The 27,563-nt window shown below is 44.6% G+C and overlaps 1 protein-coding gene across 4 annotated transcripts in view; it reads left to right on the top strand.

The window, feature by feature from the left end:
* The window catches only part of ATAD2B (ATPase family AAA domain containing 2B), a 105,883-nt gene that overhangs the window by 12,433 nt on the left and 65,887 nt on the right, over positions 1 to 27,563 (top strand). For 2 of the 4 annotated variants that reach the window (XM_077311782.1, XM_077311799.1), the window contains exons 2-14: positions 147 to 301; positions 4,648 to 4,694; positions 5,757 to 5,910; positions 7,300 to 7,402; positions 10,126 to 10,249; positions 11,954 to 12,070; positions 12,800 to 12,875; positions 13,315 to 13,413; positions 19,652 to 19,763; positions 20,121 to 20,236; positions 22,110 to 22,284; positions 25,395 to 25,483; positions 26,990 to 27,149. In XM_077311782.1, the coding sequence (XP_077167897.1) occupies positions 147 to 301; positions 4,648 to 4,694; positions 5,757 to 5,910; positions 7,300 to 7,402; positions 10,126 to 10,249; positions 11,954 to 12,070; positions 12,800 to 12,875; positions 13,315 to 13,413; positions 19,652 to 19,763; positions 20,121 to 20,236; positions 22,110 to 22,284; positions 25,395 to 25,483; positions 26,990 to 27,149 (1,527 nt within the window). The remainder of the gene's footprint in view (positions 1 to 146; positions 302 to 4,647; positions 4,695 to 5,756; positions 5,911 to 7,299; positions 7,403 to 10,125; positions 10,250 to 11,953; positions 12,071 to 12,799; positions 12,876 to 13,314; positions 13,414 to 19,651; positions 19,764 to 20,120; positions 20,237 to 22,109; positions 22,285 to 25,394; positions 25,484 to 26,989; positions 27,150 to 27,563) is intronic. The other 2 variants (XM_077311791.1, XM_077311808.1) reach the window with 1 other exon arrangement.

Raw genomic sequence — 27,563 nt, 5'->3', positions numbered from 1 at the left:
ATAACAAGCCATACTGGACTGTAGTTTTGTGAGCTGGCATTGATTTCATTCTTCCCAAGAGGCGTAATAGAATATTTCTTTACTGATAGGAGCCAGATGGCATAAAATGAGGTAAACTTTTGCTTTTTCCCCCCCCTCTTCCCTAGAGAGATGATGGTAGTGATGGTAGCTTGAGCGATAGCCACATATCTCCTCCAGCCAAACGTACCTTAAAACATGCTGATTCGGTATGCAAAGACAAATCGAAATCTCGCAGTACTGGGCAGCGAGAAGAATGGAGCATCTCAGCTGGACAGTCCCGGTAAGAATATTAAACAATGTTTAAATCTTTATCTGAAGGCATAGTCTGAAGTTCTGTCTATTGTAAAATGACCGTGCCTCAATTTATATTGGAAATACAGATTACATGACAACAGCATGCTTGTGACCATCTCCTTCCCCCTGTAAATTTTACTTAGCTCAGCCCTGTTCTTTTCTGAGCTTTCCATAATAAACGAGGAATCCAAAATTGTGGAGAATGCTAAGTTTGGAAGTAGGGGAGCATGGGGTAGGGAGGTATAATCATAGAATAATAGAGTTGGAAGGGACCTCCTGGGTCATCTAGTCCCACCCCCAGCACTATGCAGGACACTCACAACCCTAACGCTCATCCCCTGTAACCTGCCACCCCCTTCAGCCTTCACAGAATCGGCCACTCCGTCAGATGGCTATCCAGCCTCTGTTAAAAATTTTCCAAAGATGGAGAACCCACCACCTCCCAAGGAAGCCTGTTCCACTGAGAAACCACTATAACTGTCAGGAACTTCTTCCTGATGTTTAGACGGAGTTTCTTTTGAATTAATTTCTTCCCATTTGTTCTGGTATATATGCTTCATTTTATTGCATATTAGGGTATAAGTAAGGGGACTTGACATGGGAATACATTTTTTGGTTGGTATCTCAGTATTTTTTACAATGCATAATTGTGCTGTTAGCAATGGAGAAAGAAGCAGCATAGTCTTGTGTGTGCATACATACATGCTCTTCTACTACAGTCTGTTGCTTCTTTTCCCACTGCTTTTCTATTGAATGGCAAATTTTTGTTTATGGAAAAGGGCTACAATAACTGCATCTCTTAGCTATTAAAACATCCTCAGGATTTTCTGTGCTCTTTGCATTATGTCCAGTTATAACTCATTTAACGTAGTGGAAAACATGATCATCTTTGTTTCTGCCTTTTGTGTACCTCTCTGTTAACCGTGTCTTTGACCTGTGAGGCTTCTCTTTAAATAAGGCTCAGCTTAACCAAATGGATATAAATCAACTTCTCAAGCCAGTTTGCCTCAACCTAATATGACTTATACGGTCTTCCTTGGCACGTGCTCCTTGAGAGTTCTTTTGTTCTGCTACATACAGAATGCCTACTGTCCTGGTTATGCCCATACATAAATGGTGTATGAAGTGTGGAAACTCTTCATTATCCTCTAGGATTTCTAGAATTGCAGAGGTAGTTGTCTAACACTTCTGATTTTGTGCAGCTAATGCTGAAATGGGGACATCAAAGTCACCTGAGAGTGTGGTCCATGGGTTTTGCAGTCAATAAAAGTTATGACTCCTGCTTCAAACATTAGTTGCATTGAAATTAGAAGTTCTGAAAACTGTTTTTATTTTATACCTTCCTTTTTACTACCCAAAGGAATTTCAAAGCGGCATACAACTGCCCACCCTTCCTCTCCCTACAAGAGACACCCTGTGAGGTAGGTGGGGCTGATGGAGCTCTGTGACTGGCCCAAGGTCACCCAACAGGCCTCATGAGTCTCAAAGCGGCTTACAATCTCCTTCCCTTCCTCAGCCCACAGCAGTCACCTCATGAGGTAGGTGAGGCTGAGAGTGCTCGGAAAGGACTGTGACTGACCCAAGATCACCCAGCTGGCTGCATGTGGAGGAACAGGGAGTCAAACTTGTTCACCAGATGCTGCCGCTCTTAACCACTACCTCATATGCACAGCCAAATCAGTGGATGGGGTATTGCTCTGGGGACAAGGGAACCAGTCACCAGTTTCCCACAAGCAGAAAAAAATTCACCATTCTGAATGCCGTTGTTTCATCTCATCCACAATGTCCAGCAAGCCCATGCTGCATGGTTATCTGCACTGTTCTTGAGCAGTGATGATGACATTAGCATTTGTATATTTCTAAATATAACAATCTACAACGATATATAACAATCTATAACTATTGTTATATTTGTTATAATGTTCTATGTAATCACCCCATGACATTCTGTGTAAACCGCCCAGAGCCTTATGGAAGGGCGGTATGAAAACCTAAATAAATAAATTACATAAATAGTGTTTGTACATTTTATACGTGCATCCATATAATACCTTGGTAATCATTACAGCAACCCTGTAAAGCAAACTAGTGTTACTATCCCAATTTTATAAGGGGGGTTGGCTGTATCTAAGAGAACAAACAGACTGGATTCAGCTTCAGTGTACAGAAATGTTGTAGTCTGTATTGTGTGGGAACAGTGAAGTTGATTCCAAGTATGCACAAGGCCTTGTGCCTCCTCTTCCAAAAACAAAAGCAGCAGAATTGCTGTTAAACCAGTCTCTTTAAAAGCGTTCTTGCACAAGCATTGGTGGAACAGCACTAGCAGTTTGTTCCCGTTTGCTCACAATTTCTCATAGTGTGCTGCCCATAGTATCTGGGCTTAGATCTGCATCTCTTTTCGCAATCCTATTCTGTGGCTTAGTGCTGAAAACCTAAGACGCAAGATAGCTTTCCTGCAGATAATCTGGATGCAGTTTTGGACTGGGAATAAAAGAAGGCCAACCAACATGTGATTTACGGTGAAAGAAGGCTGATGTCAGGAACGGCAGTGCCAGCTGTACATAGTTTTTGTCATTGGGGGCCTCACTACCTATTACAAAGACCATTTGTCCATCCTGGCTGAACCATGTTTCCATTGTTGGCTGAACGTGCTGTGAAAATTCTGTGCACAGAACTTAATTCCGAGGCAATTGAAGGAACTGCTATGGTTTGGGACTACGGTACGTGGAAGGGCAAGGCTTAAGCCTTACCTACACATCCATTAATTTTCCAGAGAGAGTCATTGTTTGGCCCATTGCGGAAACTTGTATATAGCCCTTAGTATGCAGAAGCTCCTCCAGTTGGGCATATACAGATGCCTGGGGCCATTTCAGGTTGTTGAAATGGCGTGCAGGAAGCCATCTTGGTGTATTGGTTAGGAGTGCGGACTTCTAATCTGGTGAGCCAAGTTTGATTCTGCACTCCTCCACATGCAGCCAGACACTGATAAAGTTGTTCTGACTGAGCAGTGGTATCAGGTCTCTCAGCCTCACCTACCTCACTGGGTGTCTGTTGTGAGGAAAGGAAAGGAAGGTGATTGAAAGCCGCTTTGAGACTGCTTTGGGTAGAGAAAAGTGCCATATAAGAACCAACTCTTCTTTTTCTACCTCACAGGGTGTCTGTTGTGGGGAGAGGAAAGGGAAGGTGATTGTAAGCTGCTTTGAGACACTTTTGGGTAGAGAAAGGTGACATATAAGAAACAACTTTTTTTCTTCTTAAGAAGAAAGAACTTATGTCCCTGTGCATGTCTGGGAATTCGTTTCTGAGCACACGACTCCCAGAGCATGTCTGATATGGTTTGGATGGACACGTAGGGGGGAGATGAGGACTTTGTAAGGTGTAGTTAGGCCTTTAGCTAAAATGAAGGAGAGTAGTGTGCGTCAAAAGAATTGTATCTGTGTTCAAAAAAGCTCCTGTTTGACAGTCTCAATTACAAAGAACATTAGAGGTTTATCAAGACATTCAGTTCCAAAATACTTGCCCCCAAATAACACCAGTCTGTGATGTTCTAAACTGATTAAGAGGGCCCTGTTATTAACTTCACTGTTTGCTAGCGTATGGTCTTTATTCCGTATTTTCATTCTAGAAACACTGAATGTGTAGAAAATGTATTAACAGCTGTAATGGTTTTTGAAAACTCTCAGTATAATCCATTTCCTCATAATTTAACCCTCTGTAATGCACATAGTTGTATTACACATGTACACACTCAGTTCCTCATCTGTAAAGCTGGAAATGTGATCTACCTCTCACAGCCTTTTGTCAATTTTTAAACAGAGGCTGGATAGCCATCTTATGGGCCCATTATGCACGGGGGGGAATAACGCACATTCGGGGTAGAATGGCGGTGGCTAAAATCACCAATAACACACAGTGCCGGCTGCAACCGGCCACTGCATGCCGCCAAAAAAGCCGCGTTAGTGAAACGCGGAAGAAAGCGCAGCTTCCGGGTGACCGGGGCGCAACCAGAACCAGCGCCGGGGTCGCCGCGTACAAAATCAGTTATGGAGAGGCTGATTCTGTGAAGGTTCAAGGGTTACAGGGGATAAGTGATAGGGTTATGAGTGTCCTGAATAGTGCAGGGAGTTGGACAGGATGATCCAGGAGGTCCTTCCAACTCTATGATTCTAGGATTCTAAAATGAATAAAATCAATAATGAAGTACTTTTGTATAAGTCATTTACATAATGATTGATTATGTTCTGTGTTTAACATTTTGCAGCCACTTTTATACAAATCATTTTGAACGGAAAGATAAGATACGTTGCAAATAATATTTTATTATTTTTTTAGGTTAACTTCTCAGTCTGGTGCTACCTTACCAAATGGGCGTAGTTTATGTAAGTACTTTGTATTCGGTTGTTGGGTTATAGCTCTCCTGCATAGATATCTTGGTATGTTGGATTTTCCTGCACCTTTTTTTGTTCTTTGCCTGCAGTGCATTACATTGCTAGTGTGCTGATGCCTATAAGAAAGGCCACTCATAAGATTTCCATTTAGTATCTTTTACTATCCTTTTGGCTGCCATTACACACATTGACTATTAGGAGCATATCGTTTCTAAGCTAAAAAAGATAGAAGAATGTTTGTTTGTGTATAGGGAGAGAGACATTGAAAATTGAAGAAAGTGGATGGAGATATATGGGAATTATCACTGAAATTACGCATACTACTAAGCCATCTATAGACTGTTAGCAAACTGGGGCCATCATCTGTGGATATCTAAATCTGTGGATCAGGGCCATGCAGAGGCTCAAGAGGTTTTTCTTCATATTTGGAGTACTTAGTAGGTTTGCAATCTGAAATCTACATTAAAGTATATAGAGGGATTTAAATCCCTTCAAATACATAAGGGTCATCTGCACACATGCAGACGATGCTCTTATCAGTTTAGAACGGAGCTGCTGAAGCTTGCCCCAGCAGTGGGTATCTGCATCTGCGGCTGGCACAGCCTCAGTGTCGAAGGACATTGGCAGCTGTACTGGCCTGGCCATGGTGATGTAGGATGCTTAGGAGTTCCTGTGGACAGGCCACCATGGAGGACTCCAGGCAGCTGCTGCAGTCCAGCCACAGTGGCAGAGGGTATCTGGCAGCTGTGGCTGAGTAGGAAGCCAGTAGCTGTACTGGGCTGAGCAGCAGGAGAGGAGGACACCAACCCCCCCCCCCCCATTTCCCTTCCCACTGAACCACAAGGGGACTTCCCCCCCCACACACTTGGTAGAACCTAAAATTAGAGAAATGATCTTGCAAGGAATAAATGATCCTGCAAGGAAATGAAGCATCTACCTAGTCTGTGGTTATGTTCTTTGTAATTTTTCCTTTTTCTTCCTGCTCACAGGAATAAAATTCTTATAACAATGTGTTTCCCCCTGCAGATTAAAATAATAACTTAAATCTTTCAGCTCTCAAAAGCTGTTCCCTTCGAGGGGAGAAAAAGGGAGATGGGGACCATGCCTGCATAAATGGAGGCAGAGAAGTCAGAAAAAGTTGCCGATCCAGAAAAAACAGATTCGAAAGTTTGAATCAGAGTTTGCTGTTCGACCAGCTAGTAAACAGGTATGTTGGGGATATTCTAATAATATGAATGATTTCCAGGTTAAAGCTTTGTCCTGCGAATGTTTTCGATGTCGTCTTTGGTATACTTAAATCAATCAATCAAACTTTATTACAGTCGTTCAGACCAAGTTATATGAAGTCAGTACATAAAAGACCAAAAGAATATGGCCATTTACTTGATTGATGGTATACTTAAATCTTCCCTAGTTTATTAGGAGCTCCTTCAGCTTGCTCATCTTTCCCTGGGTGTTTGCCAAGCCCTGAGACATATGTATTTTTAACAACAATAATACTTTCAAATTATTTTGCTCCCGTTTTATTATGAATGCTAGTGTAACTACATTCCATGTATGGTTTTTAAAGAAAGGATCTGTTGTGAACATAAATGACTTCTCCTAGTATTCTTCAATATTGTATCACTAAAGCCCAAAGCCTAGATTTACAAACTGAAGCTTTTGAGTAGTTGAGGGTGAGATTGGCTGGAGAAATAGGCCAAGGCCAGTCAGCAGACTACTGTAGCCCTCTTTGAAGTTTCTGTATATTTCTATAACTGTAAGTGGAATGGGTTATCCTACAGATCTATAAACCTGCAGTTTGTCACACTTGAAGATTCCCACCTTCTTCGCTAACTGAGACTTGGATCTTCAGGACTTGGGCCTTCGTACTCTTAGGTTGGCTAGTATAAGCTGCTGCTCTTGGCTTCTGTTTACTAGTGGGGAATTACGGTTATAATTCAGGCTAGGACTTGGCCCCAACTCTGCCTTGAGTCCAAGGGAGGCCTTGAGCGTATCAGTATTTCTCAGCTATTGGGCTGAGGGAATAAAATGAATGCAAAGAATGATGTGGCTAGCTTTATTTATTTATGTATATACCGCCCCTTGCTGTGACGTCTCGGGACGGTGTACACAAAACCAGTTGGGAACGGGAAAGTACACAGAACATTGGAGCAGTATGAACAAGAAAAGACATAAATTGTTAACAGCACATGGGTCAAGGGTAGACAAACTGCGGCCCTCCAGATGTCCATGGACTATAATTCTCATGAGTCCCTGCTAGCATTTGCTGGCAGGAGCTCATGGGAATTGTAGTCCATGGACATCTGGAGGGCCGCAGTTTGACTACCCCTGACATGGGTAATCATGAACAGGTGAAGGGGTAGCAGCAACAGTCGCACCATTGGATGCTACTTAACAGGGAACTTCCGCTTTGTCAGAACAAGTTTTGACCCCTTGCTTCCTTCTCTCCCCCCCACCCCAACCTACACACCTGCAGAGCTCAGTTAAGCTCTAGTTCATGTCTGTGCTTGGCTGTGAAGCACCTTGACACGGCATTCTTACGAAATGTGTGCGGTTTGCTGTTTTACTTCATATTGAATCTTGTGTATTTTAGTACTGCGGAAGCTGTTCTTCAAGAAATGGACAATATTAACATCAGACGGAATCGACGGTCTGGAGAGGTGGAAAGATTGCGCATGTGGACAGATACAGAATTTGTAAGTTCAGATGGGTTGCTCATCCTATTCGGTACTTAAAAGTATTGCTAATAATTAAACATCAGCAAATGAATTTCTAATCCTATATTACTGGGGACATAGCCCGTTGCATTCAGGAATACAATGGCGCTAGATGGGGGGGGGGAAGGACTCTGCGGATGGCTTCTCCCTCCCCCCAGGACTTTGGAAAGGCTGGATGGAGGCTCCCGGGAAGGGAACTCACCGGCAGGTGCAGCTCTCATGTAGCAGGGATCTGCAGCCTCTGAGCCTCAGAGGGAAGTGGAAAGAGGAAGGGGGGTGGTCAGGGGTGGGGGACGTAAGGCTATTGGCTGGCTGCTGGACAGACAGGCAAGCGAGTTGGAGGAGGCGGCACTCAGGAGGCGGGACAGCCGACCTGAGTGGGTGTTAAGTACCTAAGCCATGAGACCAGCTCCTCCTAGGCCTTACTGGAAATATTAAGTGGAACAGATGCTCGATTCATTTGTGAGCAGTACACCAGTATGATGACAGTTTCCGCAGTAGGAGAGAAAGTGTTTGTCGCACATTAGGGTGAAAGTAGGATTCCTTTTATAATGAATCAAAAATTGAGTCCAAATAGCACCTTCAAGACCAACAAAGATTTATTCAAGGCATGAGCTTTCGAGTGCATTATAATGAAGATAATCATTGCCAACAGCAGCAGTGTAACATCTGGGTGGGAGGGAATTGGCAGAGAATCTGGCATAGTCAGCTTGTTAGACTGACCTATCTGTCAAGCTGTGCTGTTTGCAAGGCTGATTGCCAGCTTTGGTGCCGTGAATACAGCCCCTTTCCTATTGTTGTTGATAATAATAGAGTTCCAGTGCCTATAATTGTCCTGATGATCTCTTAAGGAAACATCAAGTGCATAACTCTACATCTAAAAGGCCTGTCAGAGGAAATGAAAAGTGTTCTACTGTTGCCAGCTTATGTTTCCAGCAAAATTCAAACAACTTCTGAAACGCAGTGGCACGTGGGTGAATAAATAGAAGCCACCTCTTGAGATAGCTAGACTTCCACTATTACAAGTGGGCTGTTCTGCAATGCCCCCCCCCCCAATAATTATTTTAGTTGCTAGGAAATGCTGCACCCGAGTAATGGGATCTCCCCATCTCTCACTGACCTCTCTGGTCCCAATCCATGGGGTAGTGACATTCTGAGCACCACAGCGCAATGTGTTGGCAAGACCGGAGAATATGAACATGGCAATTTGAGGGGTGCATTGCCATTTTGTATCCCTGGTGAGTTCTGCAGTGTTGAATGTGACCTCCCTGCTGTGGTACTCAAGTGCAGGAGTAACTTATGAAATAAAAGATTTGTGTGATACACACTAATATGTCTAGTTCAGTCTTTTTCAACTATTTTACTGTTGACAAGCCCCTGAAACACGCTTCAGGCTTCGAGGAACCCCAGAAGTGGTGCCATCGTGCAGAATGTCGTTGGGCAACAGAGCGTTTTTGGGCAGCAGAGCAGAGAGACCCCACTTGGGGCCTCTCCCTTTCTCACCCCCTCCAGGGGCCATTTTGGGGAGGGTGGGAAGATTGTACTGACCATATATGGTCAAATCACCTGATATATTTTTAACACATTTTAAAAATATATTTTAAATTAATTAACTCCTAATTGTTTGGGAAACCCTTGCAAGGTCAGGAACTCAAAAGTTGAGTTATAAAACAATATATTTAAAAAAATTATAACAAATATTTATTAAAAGTGCACCAATATTATTTTTCAAACAAAGTAAAAACTAAACAGACATATCTAACTGCACATGAACAGACCAAGCTCGTTTCGACCCACATGGGTCTTCCTCAGTTGGTCAATATATAATTTACAATGCAGTCTTATCTAAAAACAAATCCTAAAGTTTTGCTGGGTGGTCAAGGGAAATCTGTTTGGTGTAGCCCACCTTCTAAGATATATATTGTCTAGGACCATCTCTCTCAGCTATTGTCTTATTCTGCATAAAGAGTGCATTTCTTGTGTGTCAGGAGCTTTATATGTAAAGATTCTAAATAGTTTGGTTGACTACCATTTACTTTGTGTTGGTTGCAAACATAAGGCCTGCCGGCAAAAAATATGCAATATTGCAATTTGGGGTTGTGTGATTTGGCCACTAAAGCGGCCGTTCCTGCCTGCTGCAGCCAGCACCGTCCCCGTGTGTAAGCGTCTACTGGCACACCGGCGCCCGTGCCTTCCCCCCCACGGCGAGGCACTGGCTGAGACGGGTGGGAACACGGGTGCTTTGGCACAACCCTAATTGCAAATATTTTCCCTGTGGTTTTAGAAACACTTTTCTCTTTTATCTACCCCTCCCCTTTTCACTAAGATCTTCTCCAGTGAGCTTTGTGTCTTGGAAAATACTAGAAGGAGAAGAGTTGGTACTTATATGCTGCTTTTCCCTACCCGAAGGAGGCTCAAAGCGGCTTACAGTCGCCTTCCCATTCCTCTCCCCACAACAGACACCCTGTGAGGTGGGTGAGGCTGAGAGAGCGCTGATATCACTGCTCGGTCAGAACAGTTTTATCAGTGGCGTGGCGAGCCCAAGGTCACCCAGCTGGTTGCATGTGGGGGAGCGCAGAATCAAACCTGGCATGCCAGATTAGAAGTCCGCACTCCTAACCACTACACCAAACTGGCTCTCTATGCATTCTATTGTAGGTCATTCAGATTGTTGAACATAATGCAGGTTATGCTTATTCTAGGAAAACATGGATATGTATTCCCGTGTAAAGAGGAGGAGGAAATCATTGAGGAGAAACAGCTATGGAATCCAGAACCACCATGAAGTTTCCACTGAAGGGGAAGAAGAAGGTAATGACGACAGAGGTTAGCTAGTTTCGGTATACGCTATTGAAAGTGGCTGTGCAAAAAAGGCAATATACGTGTGCTAAATTATGTCATAGATAGAAGCATCGAATCATAGAGTTGGAAGGGACCTCCTGGGTCATCTAGTCCAACCCACTGCACTCTGCAGAACACTCACAAGCCCATCGCTCATCCACTGTAACCTGCCACCCCTTGAACCTTCACAGAATCAGCCTCTCCGTCAGATGGCTATCCAACCTCTGTAAAAAAAATTTCAAAGATGGAGAACCCACCACCTCCTGAGGAAGCCTGTTACACTGAGAAACTGCTCTGACTGGAATTTCATTTGAATTAATTTAATCCCATCTGTCCCTCTGATCTGGGACAAGAGAGAACAACTTTGCTCCATCCTCTATATCAGTGGTCCCCAACCTTTTTATCACTGGGGACCACTCAACGCTGGGGACCACTCACCGGGGACCACTCAATGCCTTTTACTGAGGCCCAGTAAAAGGCCCACCTACTCTCAACCACTGCCCTAGCGCTCTCTGATCGCTATGGTAATGTTTAAACATCCCTTCAAAATAAGATACAGACATGCCACAACAATGAAGTGTGTTGTAAAGGGCTGGGGGGGGGTGAAGTAAAGGGCCGGGGTGGGGGAGAAAGTGTCCTTCGGGGCATACCTCCAATTAGTCGAAGGACCACACGTGGTCCGCGGCCCACAGGTTGGGGATCGCTACTCTATATGGCAGCTTTTGAAATACTTGAAGATGGTTATCAGATCCCCGCTCAGTCGTCTCCTCTCCAGGCTAAACAGCCCAAGCTCCCCCAACCTTTCTTTATACGTTTTGGTCTCCATCTTTGTTGCCCTCCTCCGGACATACTCCAACACAGAAATTTCATTCCCCAAGAAATTAAATTATATCCTTGTTGCATCAGCATTCCATTAATGTCCGAAAGCTCGTTGCTTTCTCCAGTTGATTTTAAATCCTATTATCACCCACTGCAAAAAAAATTACCCTGGTAGATTAAGCAGAATATTGTTTAAAATAGATCAGCCTTTCTCAACTTTTTTACCATTGACTTTTTTACCATTGACTTTTTTACCATTGACTTTTTTACCATTGACTTTTTTACCATTGACAAACCCCTGAAATATTCTTCAGGCTTCAAGAAACCCCAGAAGTGATGTCCCTTCCCCTTCCTTCCCCCTCCAGGCCCATCACAGGCCATTTTGGGAGGGGTAGGTGGGTTGACATGGTCATATCACCTGATAAATACTTAACAATAAAAAAATATTAAAAAAATTAATTCATTCCCATCCATTTGGGAAATCCTTCCAGGGCTGTCAAGAAACTCCAGGCTTTCAGAAAACCCTGATTGAGAAGACCTGAGCTAGAGTATTACAATTCTATAAAAGCAAATTGTTTATAAAATTGTAATGAGAAGTGCTGTCAAGTAACAGCTGACCAATGGCGATCCCACAGGGTTTTCAAGGCATGAGATGAACAGAGGTGGTTTGCCATTGCCTGTCTCTGCAAAGTAACCCTGGACTTGGTGGTCTTTTATCAAAGTACCAACTGGGTCTGAGTTTCTTAGCTTCTGAGATCTGTCCCGATTGGGCTACCCTGCCCTATGCCCTATAAAATTAGGAGACTTGAAAAAGACGCAACACGAGAGGTGTCTTTAAAATTGTTTGGTGTTTCCTGTGGTTCTTTCTAGAATCGCAAGAAGAAGATGGAGATATTGAAGCAGAGGAGGCAGAGGGAGAAGAAAATGATCGTCCCTATAATCTGAGACAAAGAAAAACAGTGGAAAGATATCAGGCACCTCCCATAGGTAAGAAAGAGCTGAATTTTTTCTTCAATATAGCTTGTTATAGCTGCATTTCTGACGTTTGGTCAGCTTAGTTTTACCAGTGCCTTTTCGAGGGCCACCTCCCAACTCTCTGTTTTGCGAGTTGACTTGTATCACAGATAGTTGTCTGTGGATTCAGCAGCAGAGGAACCTTAACTACCCCACCCTTCATCTGGTTAGAACAATAATGCTAATGTCAGTGTTTCTTCAGCTGTATGCCTTGGGGAGTGTACAGTGGGTGGGATTCTGTTAGTCACCTCTGTGGAGTTGTGACTTGTTCAGTGAAAACCACACAGGTGAGATGTCTTTGGCTGCTTCTGGTTTGATGATACCTGTCTTAGCATTGGGATGAGGAGATGGTTTTGGGCTGACATGAGTCCTACCTTTTTCCACTGTGGAGAACTTAGATCTCATTCACTTTACCTCATAGTTCTCTGCAAGATTATCTGTGGTGGCCTAAGGCTAGGATGCATGTATTTCACTGTGTAAATATTTCGGGTGCAATCCCATGGATATGGCATACATTTAGAAATCATAGGCTCTTGACGTAACAGGAGACCGCAGATAAGAGGAAGATACTGGAGCTTGACTTGCTTATATAAATACCTGGCTTGTGAATTTTATCGTGTTACTTAATACATTGCTACCAGGCTGCTGTGTGAAATTCTCCAGTATATTGTAAAACAGTTTTGTAAATCTTGCGTTATTCAGTGCCAGCTCACCAGAAGAAAAGGGAAAATGCATTGTTTGACATTCATAGGTCTCCTGCTAGAAGAAGCCATATCAGGTAAATGACATATTTTCTGTATAAATTTTCTTAGTTTGGGGGGTTTAAGAAAGAATTTCTTGCTTAGAAAAGTGCTTGGTTAAGCAATTGTGAAAGCAGATGCACTTTGATGCTTTTATTTTGTTAGTTACATATAAAGAGGGTGAATGTTTTATTACATGATGGTAATGCTGAGAATCCTTTTTTGGTTTTGCCCACTGTTGTGCGTCGCATATTTTCCTTCTCGTGTATGTGTTCTTTGGGCTATCGGGCTTCTTCAAAAGCAAAAGTAGGGAGGCAAGATTTTTTGCATGCTACCGGCTGCATGAGCTCTTTATGAAACCGAAGACAGCATAATCTTAAGATTTGAGTGTTTTACTGCCATTTACTTGTTAGCCAGGGACAAGAGAGTACATGCTGTTCCTCACCAAATTGGTTTTTTTTTTGTTTGTTTCCATAGGAGAAAAAAGCATGCCATTCATAGCAGTGATACAACCTCATCAGATGAAGAACGCTTTGAAAGAAGAAAATCAAAGAGCATGGCAAGAGCAAGGAACAGGTACGAAAATTTCTGCTGCTTTCAGAATTAACTTGGAAAAACAACTGGGGGAAGGAATAGATTCTGTAAGTTTGACTGGTCTCGTTTTTTTCATTTGTAATGATCTGCAAAGCTGTCTCTTTATATTGAGTCAGACCATTGGGCTATCTAGCTCAGTAATATTGAGCCTGACCAGGAACTTTAAGAATAAGACACGGATTTTCTTTCTGATGTGTAAAGTGGCCTACTGAGTCAGACTGCTGGTCCGTCAAAGTCCGTAATGTCTGCCACAGGTCTCAGCATTATACCAGGTTAAATTGTGACCCATGAAAACTCATCTGGAAATAAAGGGCTGGACCCAGCCACCTGTGGATTTTGCGGAGCAGGACTTTCCTATTTCTCCCTCCCAGTGTAGTCTACGGCAGTGGTCCCCAACCCCCGGTCTGGGGACCAGTCCTGATCCGTGGATCAGTCGGTACCGGGCCGCAGCTCCTCCTTGTCCTCCTTCCTGGCTGCTGCCTCGGGGGCTGCCCTGCCACTCTGCCACCGGCTCATCTTTGGTGCTCTCCCATGTCCACCATGGCTGGGGCTCCCTCTCAGATTGCCACTGTGCAGCTGCTGCTGTCAACGCCTCCCAGCGGGTGGCGGGAAGTCAGGGGCACTGGCAGGAAAGCAAGCAGAGCAGAGGCTCAGGCAGCAGCGACGTCCCTCGGCCAAAGACTACCCACCCCTGGGTCTCAGTAAAATTGTCAAGTGTTGACCGGTCCCCGGTGATAAAAAAGGTTGGGGACCACTGGTCTACGGCACGATTGTAAGCCATGATTTCTTTGGGGAGTCGAATGCATTTCCCTTTTCTCAGTTCTCTCTCTGGCGGAGGACATCTTGAAGGGTGATTCCCACAGTCCAATAAAGGAGGCAGTAACATTTTTGTTTTTGGACTTCCTGTCTCATGTCTGTCAGTCACCCTCTTGTTCCTTTCCTGTATCAACAGGGAGAGTAGCTGACAAACAAACTTCACTTTTTTCTTTGCTAAAATCTTATTTTACTCTACTGCTGAGTTTTTTCTACTCTATCCTGTCTTCCTCCTCTATGACCTCTTCCCTCTCCCAATTTCCGGGAGAGCAGCAAAGAGCTGCTGTTAGGTTCATTGTAGCAACTGTGGCTTTTTTGTGGTAGCAGCAGAGAGCAAGACTGACCAGCTGCTCCAATTATGGTGCCAAAGGATGGCAGCAGTGGATTTCTATCCAAGAGAGAAACCAGCCCCTCCTTAACATCAGGCACAAAATAGACTGCTGGGGAAACTGGCAAGGCCCTTGGTTGGCTTGCCTCAGCGGTTGCAGCCAACCCCTTATTGTGAGAGAGGAAAAGCATGTGAAAAAACACTGATTAGTTAAGAACACACTGGGGCCCAAAGCTGCTCCAAGCCTTTTGGCTAATGACTGCGCACATTTTACACAGCCACAAACACTTCTCAGAGGCAGCTCTTATTCAGTCACTAGGGTCAAAGTGTGTTGCATTCAGGAATACCACTGGAGCTAGATTAGGGTGGTGGTGGGATAACTCTGTGGACATCTTCCCCCTTTCCCCAGGACCTGGGAAGGCTAGAGGCAGCTGTTAGGGAACTCACAGGCAGGGGCAGCAATCACACGGCAGGGATCTGCAGCCTCCAAGCCTCAGAGGGAAGTGGAAGGAGGAGGGGGTGGTCGGGTGGGGGAAGGAAGGCGATTGGCTGGCTAGACAGATAGGCAAGCTGGTTGGAGGAGGAGGAGGCACTCAGGGGTGGAACAGCCACGCTCAGTGGGTGTTAAGTGCTGAAATGCACTAAAGCCATGAGACCAACTCCTCCTCCAAGCCCTTACCAGAAACATTAAGTGGAACAGATGGCAAGTCAGAAGATGTGGAGCCTGATTGTTCGGTCACATTACAACATTTTGGAGTGGAGATCCAGGGAATTCACTGCTTAATCTGTAAGAACAAAGCACCCACTTAGATGGTAATGACATCAGTGGACAGACGACAAGTAAAGTAAGCACACTCAGTTTTTTCCATCTTTCCCCGAGTTCATCTCTATAATTAGACAGACCCTTAGGAAGGAGATTCAGAGTTACTGCCTTAGTGATGGGGTGCCTAAGGGAAGCCAAAGACAGAGAAGTTTTAGCCATACTCTTTCCCAAGAGAACACAGAGAGAAATCCAAGAGAAGAGGTGCATACCGGCCTACTAACATAGCCCGGAAGGAATCCTGTATTAGAAAAAGGGGAAGAAATACATTGGGCTGAGACCTGGATTCTTCTTCTGCCTCTGAATCTGATAGCAGAGAAGAGAGAGTTTCTATTAGATAATCAAAAGGATGATATTGAAATACCTGTACCAAAAAAAAAAAAAGATTCTTTAAGGTTGAGGAGTACCAGTACCTCCTGTCAAAACTTACTGTATTAGAGCAGTGGTCCCCAACCCCCGGTTAGCAGCCCGTTGTCAGCCTGTGAGAGCTTCGGCAGCGGGCCGCTGCTCCCTCTCCCCGCCCCACCCCACCCCACCCCCACAGCCAGAAACTCGCCAGGCAGCGAGCAAATTGGCTGCCGAAGTAGCCGGTTAGCTTGTGGCCCGGCAAGCTTCTTGCTGCAGGAGGGGGGGGGAGAGGGAAGCACAGCCGCCGGCACACTGGCGGCGCATACGCGGACCAGCTAAGCATGTGCATTTGCGCCCAGCAGTAGTGCAGACACGTACGTGCAGCAGTTTCGTGCATGCACGCATTTGCAGAGCCACCACACATGCGCGTTTGCGCCCCCCGCCGGGAGGGCATGCATGCATGAAACTGTCACGCATGCACGTTTGCGACCCCCGCTGGGTGTAAATGTGCATGCGCTGGCCCCCGGGTCGCCCTCTCCCCCCACCCCTTGGCAGTGGGCCACAACTTGAAAAAGGTTGTGGACCGCTGTACTAGAGCACTAAGAGTGTCCCCGGCAGGTGAGGAAATTTTTTTTGCATGCCCTAATCAGAAAACAGGAGCCAGGGGAAAGAAAGATTTCCCCCCCCCCTTTCAGAACAGACAGCACTGAAAGAGCATTTACATTCCCAGAAACTAAAATACAAATGTGTCAAGCCTTTAGCAAGTAGGCAGTACTCAACATTTATCAAAACTTTCACGCTTACCATTGCTGATCAGTTCTTGCTGGTTCCACTGTTGGATTCTCCTTTTACAACACTTGCAGTCCTTTGGACTGATTTTAAGAACATGATCAAAGCATCGTTGGTGATAGCCTAGATTTTTAAAAGGCAGATTTCACACTGTGGAAAACTCATGATGCTGTGGCTATGGCAGTCAAAAGTCTGCATCTGCGTGCACTGTATGCAGGGCGCTGTCATCTGGACAAGGAAAATACTCCCAACTTCTGCCAGAGTCCAGTGGGTGGATCAGGGAAGGGGCCAATAGAATTCTGAAGGCCATCTCCTTCACGGCAAATGTGATGTTGGTCTCATTAATATTTTCACACAGCGCCATGTCTTCAGCTGCTGCAGCAAAAAGAATCTCTGGGTGTGGCATATTGACTTCCATTCAAAGGCTGTTGTGATGACATTCTGTTTGCAGGGGGACTGATTATTTGGGGACTGCCTGGGCAAAATCCTGGTGGAAACCAGAGACAGCTAGAAGGCATTACTGAAGACACCGAGACGCTTGAATAGATGAATATATGGAGGTCCTTCCTTTGCCAGAATCCAGGGAGATTGAACTGGAATCAGTCAATTCCCAAGATAGTCAGGAAGATCAAAGAACAAATAATAAATATCATTCGAGTGGACCTGTTCTGGCCACACAGACCATGGTCTCAGCCCTCTAGGGTTCTCAACCTTCCTAATGCCGTGACCCTCTAATACAGTTCCTCATGTTGTGGTGACCCCCCAACCATAAAATTATGCAAGTGTCCTTTCACAGAAATTAAACCGAAACTGACCAATGGTGTGAAGATCCATTGTTCATGATTGTATATAAACTGTTTTTTTTCCCCGGGGTTTCTCAGTTCAGTTCTGCCTCTTGTCCCACCATGCTGATCTCGCTCTTTTCTGCTGCTCCAGACAGACAAACACTACTGCACAAGGCTATTGTGTGGATGGTGCTGCCCCGGCCAAGCTGCTTGTCCAGAAACAATCCCTGTGAAAGGGTCATTCGACCCCCAAAGGGGTCCCAACCCCCCGGTTGAGAACCAATGCTTTAGGAAATGTCGACAGCACCTCCATGGAAGTTACCAGTGTCACTGGACATGCTATGTCAAGGACCCATCTGGCATCCACAACCAGGATAGCTGCACTTGGCCACATGGGGAGTGAGAGGAGCAACTTCTTCTGTGTAGGGAAGGACACTGATGTCACAGAGACTCTTATGGCTTCCCAAAGACAATCAGTAAATAGAATTTATAACTCATTGTGGAAAATGTTTTATCCACTGAAACCACTGTTTAACACAAAGTTGGCATCCCTGTAAGAAGGAATCACGACAGGGCTAAAAGCTCCCACTCTCAAATGAGTGGGCTGTGGCCTTGGTCACATGTTTGAAACAGGTATTTTGTGACATCCTCATATAAGACATTTCCTTTGAGCTGCGGCTTTGAGAGACCCAACACAGGTTACCTACATGGAAGCTACATACAGTTCTCTTGGCACTTACCAAACTTCTGTTGGAGCTACTCAGGGAAGTCTCATTGAAATGGCTGAGTACAAAGATGCCTCTTCTTATGACTGTCACATCCACCAGAAGACTCTCTGATCTAGGGTTGCTTAATCGTGAAGTTTGAATATTTCACAAGGGCAAGGTGGTACTAAGACCGGATTCTTCATGTCCAGAGTAAGTTTTGCTCTCTCTAGATCTCAAAATAGCTCTTCCATCCTTCTTCCGAATCCAAAGCATCAAAGGAAAAAGACTTGTCAAGCCCTCAACGTCAGAAAAGCTCTCAAGACATCAGTTTCTTGAACCAGCCACATTAGAAGAACCAACACATTCTTGTCCATATCTCTGACTAACAGAAGAGAAAGGTGGTATATGTCGGCCATAGGTAGCATACTCAGAATGTTCATAGTAGAGGCCTGTAAAATCCACCAGCTTCCTATTCCGGCTGGATTGACAAGCCATTCTGTCAGAAATGCCACCAAGAATGCCACACTAACAAGGCAGACAGTAGTCAAAGTTTGCAAGCAACAGCCTCCACATTTATTAGGCACTACAATACTTACAGTTTGTCAGATGCTGCCTTTGGCAGAACAGTGCTACATCCTAAACGAAGATGACAATGATCCATCCCAAAAACTGAGGACACTGTTCTGGGAGATCCTCTCAAGATATCCTCTATCTTAGAAGGAGAGTAGACCATTGGATACTTAATGTGAAACATCCTTCCGTGAGGAAAGGAGGACATCTTGTCTCTCCCAAAGTCATTATCAAGCTTGTTATTTAGTGGAATTGACATTATAGGTTACTAGTATCAAAGCCCATTTTAAAAATGGGCTTTAAAAGGGGCAGCAGGCAGGAGAGTGTGAGAGGGTGGTTGTGGCTCTGCGCTTTGTGGGCAAAGGGAGTGGAAAGCTAACCCCCCCGCCAGCAGCGACAGGGTTTTGTGGCACGCAAGGAGGCCACAAACTCCCCCCCCCAGCTCCCTCGCAGCAGGAGTGTACCTGCGGGCTGCAAAGCCTTGTCGCTGCCTCTCTCCTCATGGGCAACAATGGAGGCCGCAGCCACAAGGCTTTTAGCAGGCAAGGAGGGAGGGGGGGAGCTGTAGGGGGGGAGGGCCAATCAGGGTAGACCTGGACAAACAGGGCCCTGGACAGTCTCCTCCCAGGAGGCTGTTTCCCAAATATATAAGGGAGCGAAATAGTGTTAAAGATCTGTTTTCAGGGTTGCCAAAACTGGAAAGGGTGACTCCCACAGGCAAGAGACAGGAAGTAAAAAAAAAATGTTCCTGCCTCCCTGATTAGACAAGTGGGAATCACCTTTCAAGATATCCTCCTCTCTCCCTTCACGGTAAATATCCAGTGGTCCCTTTTGTTCCTAGAGGTCAGTAGACCTCAGAAAGATACAGTGGGGAGTAAATTGGGAGTGGGGAAGCTACAGCAGTTGCTTCCCTCCATCAAAGTCTCATGTGTCATTCAGGCACTGAAATTTGTGCGATTGGGTACATGGCATTCTCTGTGAATGTGTATAACTTCCTTGAATTGTAGCCTAATTCAGCATCAAAGCACATTCAGCCTTATTTGGGTTTTGTCTCGAGCAGGTGTCTGCCTATGAACTTCAGAGCTGAAGACCTGGCCAGCGGAATCCTTCGCGAGCGAGTGAAAGTCGGCGCAAGCTTGGCTGATGTAGACCCAATGATTCTCGACAAATCAGTATGTTCATTTTATCTCTATCTGTGCACCTGCTGAAGGGAAGTGAGGTAGCTTATTGTACAACCGAAGCTTAGGCAACCAATACATTTAAGTTATATAAGTATTAATTAAATGAGCGCTTCCCAACTGCTGTGTGTGCATTATTAATTGCAGGTGTTAGATCAGATTGAGTAACTTTTTTGCAAGTTGTTTTGAAGACACAGTAACACAAAACGGACAAAGGATGCAATGAGATTTGACTTTACAGTTCTTTAAGCCCAATATCTGATGACTCAAGCCTGGTTTTGAGTTCGGTCTCGGCCCCATTGCCAGTTTAATGCGAAACCAGTAGAGCAAAACTTGTTTCCTTCTCCCTAGGTGCGCTTTGACAGCATAGGTGGATTGAGCAATCACATTCATGCACTTAAGGAAATGGTTATATTTCCTCTTTTGTATCCTGAAATCTTTGAAAAATTCAAAATTCAGCCTCCGAGGTAGGTGTCTTTCATCATATGTAATTTATTTGTAGTGTATTTTTTCCCCAGAGCTTGTTTTATAAAGCAGAAATCAGCAAAGGTCTGTTTCTTTGCCACATGCAGCCTATGAGCCCTCACACAGCTTTGAGCCTGAAGGCAAAATGAACCCAGACAGTGGTTACAAGACTAGCTTGCACAATGCATGTGTCATCGCCCATTCTTTGTGGGAGCCGTGGAAGGCTGGCCACTCAAGAGTTCTCATTGCGAAGGATAGGGAAGAAAGAAAAGCCATAAACAGCAGGAATAGAGCACTTGTTTCATCCCTCTGCGTGCAGACGTTGGGTTCTTTGTGAAGGATAAGTGTTTTAGGTGTGATATAAAGGCAGAATAACATTTTGGATTAATTCTTCTGACTTTGGAAGATAGCTATTGAATTTTGCTTAATAAAAAAGACTGATGCAAATAAAACAGTATAGAAGAGATTTTTATTCGGTTATTCCGAACCTTTAAAAGAACTTCAAGAAATTGTTAAGAAGCACTAGATATTTGGGTGACATGACAAGTTTGTATAGGTGGGAGATACCCAGGACAAGTACTCCTCCCACCCTTTTTTAAAATTAGAAGCAAAATGGTTCAGGTCAGACCTGCCAGTCTTTTTATGGTCATGCATTTGTTGACAAACACCCCCTTCCCCCTCCATTTTAGTGAAGTGAAGGCACATTTTTATAGCAGTTGGAAAAGTTGAGATATTTTAATCTTCTAATGCAAAGTAAGAGCCTCTTACTTTGCATTACAGTGGTAAGGCAGCAGACATGCAGTCTGAAAGCTCTGCCCTTGAGGCTGGGAGTTCGATCCCAGCAGCCAGCTCAAGGTTGACTCAGCCTTCCATCCTTCCGAGGTCAGTAAAATGAGTACCCAGCTTGCTGGGGGGTGAACGGTAATGACTGGGGAAAGGAATGGCAAAACACCCCGTATTGAGTCTGCCAAGAAAACACTAGAGGACGTTACCCCAAGGGTCAGATTGACTTAGTACTTGAGACTGAAAACTCAGGAACCAATTTTTTTTCTATTGTGAAAGAATTCTGAATTGGGCTGCTTGCATTTCTTATTTTACAAACCACCCTGTATTGAGTCTGCCAAGAAAACATTAGAGGGTGTCACCCCAAGGGTCAGACATGACCCAGTGCTTGCACAGGCAATACCTTTAAAGTAAAGGTAAAGGTATCCCCTGTGCAAGCACCAGGTCATGTCTGACCCTTGGGGTGACGCCCTCTAGCGTTTTCTTGGCAGACTCAATACGGGGTGGTTTGCCAGTGCCTTCCCCAGTCATTACTGTTTACCCCCCAGCCAGCTGGGTACTCATTTTACCGACCTCGGAAGGATGGAAGGGTGAGTCAATCTTGAGCCGGCTGCTGGGATTGAACTCCCAGCCTCATGGGCAGACAGCTTTAGACAGCATTTCTGCTGCCTTAACACCCTGCGCCACAAGAGGCTCTTGTGGTACCTTTACCTTAATGCAAAGTAACATAATTTATATCTCTGCAAGCAATATTTGGGTAATAATCTGATGGTGTTTTTAACTTACAGTCCTATTATAGTGCAAAACAACAAACAGACCTAATAAATGAGGTGCTAGCAAGAGTAAAACATGCTAGCAAGAGCAAGAGTAAAACACGTGGAAAACATGCTTTTGATTTGTGTTCCATTATACCGTTAAATGGTTTGGAATCAAGAGAATTTGCAACTTTCTGAAAAAGTTTTCCTTTGCAGTAGAATTTGTTTTTTTCCAAAGCCTTTTGAGAAGATCATTTTCTCTCAGCGGGTAGAAAATATAAATATCAAAGAGGACACACATAGACGATGATTACAATGTTTGTTCATTTGTCTTCAGGGGCTGTTTGTTTTATGGTCCTCCTGGAACAGGTAAAACTTTGGTAGCTAGAGCTCTGGCCAACGAATGCACCCAAGGAGAGAGAAAGGTTGCGTTCTTTATGCGGAAAGGAGCAGACTGTCTCAGCAAATGGGTTGGTGAATCTGAACGGCAACTCCGACTCCTGTTTGATCAAGTTAGTACTCTAGATTAATATTTGGTAGTTTCTTTTGGGGCTGACTGTGAACAGGGAGGGGAATCAAGTCTTTCAGTACTGGTTGCAAATGCCCTCCTCCTTGCAGTGCTTGGGGGGTGGGGGGCAGGTGAGGGATGGAAGGGGGTCAGAATCTTCACCCATTCAGAATAAGGACAGTTCTTTTTTTAAAAAAGTATAGAGAACAGAACAGAAATAGAGACTGTAGATAGTCATGAAAATCATGAAGACTGGTACACACTATGGCTTGGTTTTGTTATGTGTTGTGGTTGTCGTCTCCCCAAAGCGTGAGGTCTGGTGCCATTCTAGTACCATTATATCAGCATTTAATTGCACAGAGTCCATACGAATGGAACTGAGTGGCATCTCTAGAAAATCTGGATCTCCGTTCTGGAGGGATGTTTAAGAAGGAATGTTAGTGTTTTTGCATCAGAATAAGTTTAAGGTATTTGTAGAGATGCATGTTTATCAGAAGATGCGATGGCAAATTTTTCTTGGAGCTTTGTTAGAAGAGTGAGACTGAGAATGTACAAGAGAGCTACTGTGCTTGATTGATTTTGTAGCTTCCAAACACATTCTACTTTTTTGTGTGCAATGTCATCTATGTCGGAAATGGGATGCCCCATTATTAGATTATCCAGTTTACATGCAAGGGCTGTTTTGGTCCTGATGAAGATGGACCCATCTTTCGGGGCTAGCAGATGATAGTGGGGAGTGTTGTGGAAGAAAGGTGCCTATATTTTTGCATGGGTGCTTCATTTTATTTGTGCAATGCATTGCTTCCTGAGAGCAGGCACAACTGCTATGCCATAAAAAGAGATGCTGTATTTTGATCCCAATAGGTCTGAAATGATCTCTCCTTTTCTTGTGGCTGTTCCATTCTGCAGACAGACTGGGAACCAAGAGTGGGGGATGTCCTTGTGAATGTTCGCTCTGTAATAAAGTTGGAATCACCTAGCAATAAATTTTGCAGACTCGCATTACGTTGTGCAGTGGGGCTTTTGTGAGTTCGTTGACCCTTAAACTGAAGGGAGCATGTGCTTTTGTGAAAAGAGGCAGATTGTCACTGGTCCTCTGCCTGTCCATGATGAATGTGATAGAGATATAAATTAATAGGTGAAGTATACATGGGGCCTCATTTCCAGTCAGGTGTATTCAGAAGGAGAAAAAGGTCTTAGTAGCTTGTTAATAAGCTAATTTCTGTGAAGGTGTTACTGAAATGAAAATGAAGTACCTTTTGGTTAATGCGGCAGTCTTTGTGGAATAAAGGTGGTGTCATTTACTGTTTTTATGTCTCTGCAATTAGGTTAGAGATACTTTTCAAAAAGACATAAGAAAAGCCCTGCTGGATTGGGCCACTGGGTCCCTCTGGTTCAGCTTTCTGTCTGACATAGCGGCCAACCAGTTACTCTGGAGCAGGGGTAGTCAAACTGCGGCCCTCTAGATGTTCATGGACTACAATTCCCAGGAGCCCCTGCCAGCATTCGCTGGCAGGGGCTCCTGGGAATTGTAGTCCATGGACATCTGGAGGTCCGCAATTTGACTACCCCTGCTCTGGAGGGTCAACAACAGGGCATAGAGGGCAAGGCCTTCTCCAGTGTTGTTCTACACGAATGCTTGTGCCTACTTGGAAAGGAATAGGTTGTAATAGCAATTCAAAGAAATGTAGTCCTTTTGAGCCATAACTTTGACTTTTTGAATCTTGTCAGTTCAGCCTTGGGAGAGTATTTATTTTATTTATTTACATTTTTATACCACCGTTCCATATGGCTCTGGGCAGTTTCGAGCAGGCATGTGCAAAAAGAAAAAAAATCAGGACTGTTTTGGGTTTGAATAGACCTGATTCGGGCTGATCTGTGCTGTATGAATCGTCTGATTTGGTTCTAATGGTAGGAATTTAGGTTCTCTAGTCTCATTCCATTGGATACAATGAAGGCCGGATGGGGTCAACCACACTGGGTTCCCCTAGAATTGGATCCTATCAGATCTTCCTTGTCACACTGGTCTCTATCATAGACCTGGCGGCTTACAGACATTTAAGGACATAACAAGGTTTACACAAGCACAATGGAAAATCAGCGGGTAGTTGAAAGAAAAACCGGGTTTCCAAGTTTTTTAACAATCATCCCAAAAGCCAGAAATTAATAGATAAAGCTTGGAGAAGGCGTATTGGAGATAAAGGAATCTGAAGTTGACCTGCTAAAGCTTCCATTGAAAAATGCAGTCTTATTGTCAGATGCTTATGAATTCTGCATATGAAAGTGCATGAACTTAACTTATCTCTTTCTCATACAAAGCCAATTCATACAGATGTCATAAAAATTACTGGAAGTGGCTTTGTCTAAATCAGGAGTAGTCAAACTGCGGCCCTCCAGATGTCCATGGACTACAATTCCCATGAGCCCCTGCCAGCATTCGCTGGTAATTGTAGTCCATGGACATCTGGAGGGCCGCATTTTGACTACCCCTAATCTAAATGGTCACAGCTTTCATTGTCTGAGTGACCTTAAGCAGTATTTATCTGATACCAGCTTTCTTAAGGAAAGGGACCTTGTTTTTATAAAGGCCCTGGAGCTCCTTACTTGTAGCAGACCATACTTCCCTATTCAAAAATGATCCTCCTAAATTCCAGCCTCTAATAATCGCACTGATCTTATGGGACAGAATAAAATATGTAGTTTCTCTGACTGAAAGTTTCTAGGTTTCAAACCGAGAACCTAGGTTTCCCATGGTTGAACAGAGAACAGATTTAGACAGGGATTTCAGAGTAGTATTATTTGTCAACCTTTCAAGTATTGTGTTCAGAACACCACTAACACTTTGCCTGACCAGAATTACCTTGAGATGCTCTAAGACAGGGGTAGTCAACCTGTGGTCTTCCAGATGTTCATGGATTACAATTCCCATGAGCCCCTGCCAGCTTTTGCTGGCAGGGGCTCATGGGAATTGTATTCCATGAACATCTGGAGGACCACAGGTTGACTACCCCTGCTCTAAGATGTTTAAGTAACTGAAGTTGCAAAAGCCCTAGAATTTGGAGTATAAATAAATGTGTGTCATGTTTACGATAAATATTGTTTCCTGCTCACCAGGCATACCTAATGAGGCCATCCATAATCTTTTTTGATGAAATAGATGGCTTGGCTCCCGTCCGCTCAAGCAGACAAGACCAGATTCACAGGTAATACTGATGTGTCACTTCTGAACATGTTGTCTGTTTAACCATATAATAGTGCCCATTTTTATGTAATCTGGTCTCCTGTATATGGGGAGGGGGAGTTTACGATCAAACAAATTGCACTAAAAAACTCACTATATAGTTTTACAGTTTGGAGCCAGTGCACAGCAACTGAGGTAGCTCTGCCTGTGGAGTGCATAAAAAAGTATTGTTTTTGAACAAGGTTTGGGATTTGAGGGTTGTTGAGTGATTGAATGACTGGCTTTTCCAGGCATAGGACCTCAGGTAGCAGGTGTAACAGGAAGACTTGACACCGGCCAATTGTCAGTCAGAGTAGACGGTGATGATCTCCATGAGTTGATATAAGGCAACTCCATTGTATGTTTGCATATATGTTTGAGCAATGATCTAGATCATGAATTCCCAACCAGGGCTCCGCAGGCCCCCAAGGTTCCACAGGAGTGGGGATCTGCAGCCTTTCCCCTCCTTTCTTGATGGATTCGGCCACAAGCTAGGGAACTGGCCACTTCCTTTGCTCCCCCTCCCTGCCTCCTGAACGTGAGTTTCTGTTCTGAGTTTCTGGGAGCAGGCAGAGCCTGCACACCTGTTCCCGTCTTAAACTGCCTCCTGTCTCTCCTCCCCCTCTTGGGCCTCTTCAAGCCTGCCTGTTAGCACAGGCGGTGATGTCACTTCTAGTGACATTTCACTTTCAGAGGACATAGCAGGGAAGCGGAGCCAGCTGACATCACTTCCAAGGTTCTTCGAAGCCTTAAAAATTATCAAAGGTTGAAAAAGGTTTATCTAGATCAGTAGTTCTCAACCTTGGGGTCCTGACCCCAATTGGGGCCGCCTGGCCCCTTCCACCAGATTGCCAAGTTGGTGGCTGCAATGGCGACCGGGGGCCAGCTGTGGTGGTGCCATAGCACTGGCCGCCTCCACGCTGCCTCCATATTGTTGTGTGCCTTCCCCCCCATCCACGGGGTAGTCAGGTTGGTGGCTGCGGCAGCGGCTGGCATGTGGCAGTGGCCGGCAGCAGCGGAGCCACGGCACTGGCTGCGTCCAGGCTGCCTCCAGTTTGTTGTGTGCCTGTGTGCGCACGCCGCACCTACTGCAGTTGGGGTCACGGCGTTACAGCGGCTGAGAACCGCAGATCTAGATAAAGAGTTAGATGCAAGTCCATTAACACTTCAGAGACCAACAAAGAGTTTTGGGTATAGGTAAAGTTGATGAACTCAATAATGGCCTAGCTGTGCCAAATCAGTTCAGCAGTTTTGTGCTGATGTCAGCGTTTGAAGTTCTTCTAATGAGTAATAGTGCTTTTAAGGTTGGCAGCAAGCGTTCCTTGGGGCTCATCTTGAGTGTTAATGGGCTAGATAAGCATGGACTAATTAGTTTGTAATGGGATTGCTGGTGTGCGTTCTGCACTGCCGTGGATGTGTTTTTTTTGAAATGGTGTATTTGCATGTTTTAATATTTCTAAGTGAAATTAATTAGAAAATGTTGTTTTAGCTCTATCGTATCTACCCTGCTTGCTCTCATGGATGGTCTGGACAACAGAGGTGAAATAGTTGTCATTGGTGCTACAAACAGACTTGATTCTATAGATCCAGCACTCAGGAGGCCTGGTCGCTTCGACAGGGAGTTTCTTTTCAGCTTGCCAGATCAAAAGGTAAAAATTAATTTTAAAAAAATTAAAGGGCTTGTCAAATTGTGTTTGAAGCTGTATGGAAAAAAAAGAATTAGACCCTCTAATTAAAAGAAACACAGTGATAGCAGCACCGTACGCAGCACGCTTAAAATGGAACCATGCTGGCCATAAACTAACATGTATTTGACATGGTTAAACCCATTAAACTCTATGATGGTCTTTATAATTAAACTAGGGGCAAAGCCCGTTGCATTCAGGAATACTATGGGCACTAGATTGGGGTGTGTGTGGAAGAACTCAATTGATGGGCCTTTCCCTCCCCCCCAGGACCTGGAAAAGCTGCAAGCTGGAGGCCCTCAAGAGGGGAACTCACCAGCAGGGGCAGCTCTCATGCAGCAGGGATCTGCAGACTCTGAGCCCTGGAGGGAAGTGGAA

This window comes from Paroedura picta, chromosome 1 (genome assembly GCF_049243985.1).
Source record: "Paroedura picta isolate Pp20150507F chromosome 1, Ppicta_v3.0, whole genome shotgun sequence".
Classification (NCBI taxonomy): Eukaryota; Metazoa; Chordata; class Lepidosauria; order Squamata; family Gekkonidae; genus Paroedura; species Paroedura picta.
The sequence above is the reverse complement of the archived record's forward strand: the minus strand, read 5'-3'. Positions and strand labels throughout refer to the sequence as shown.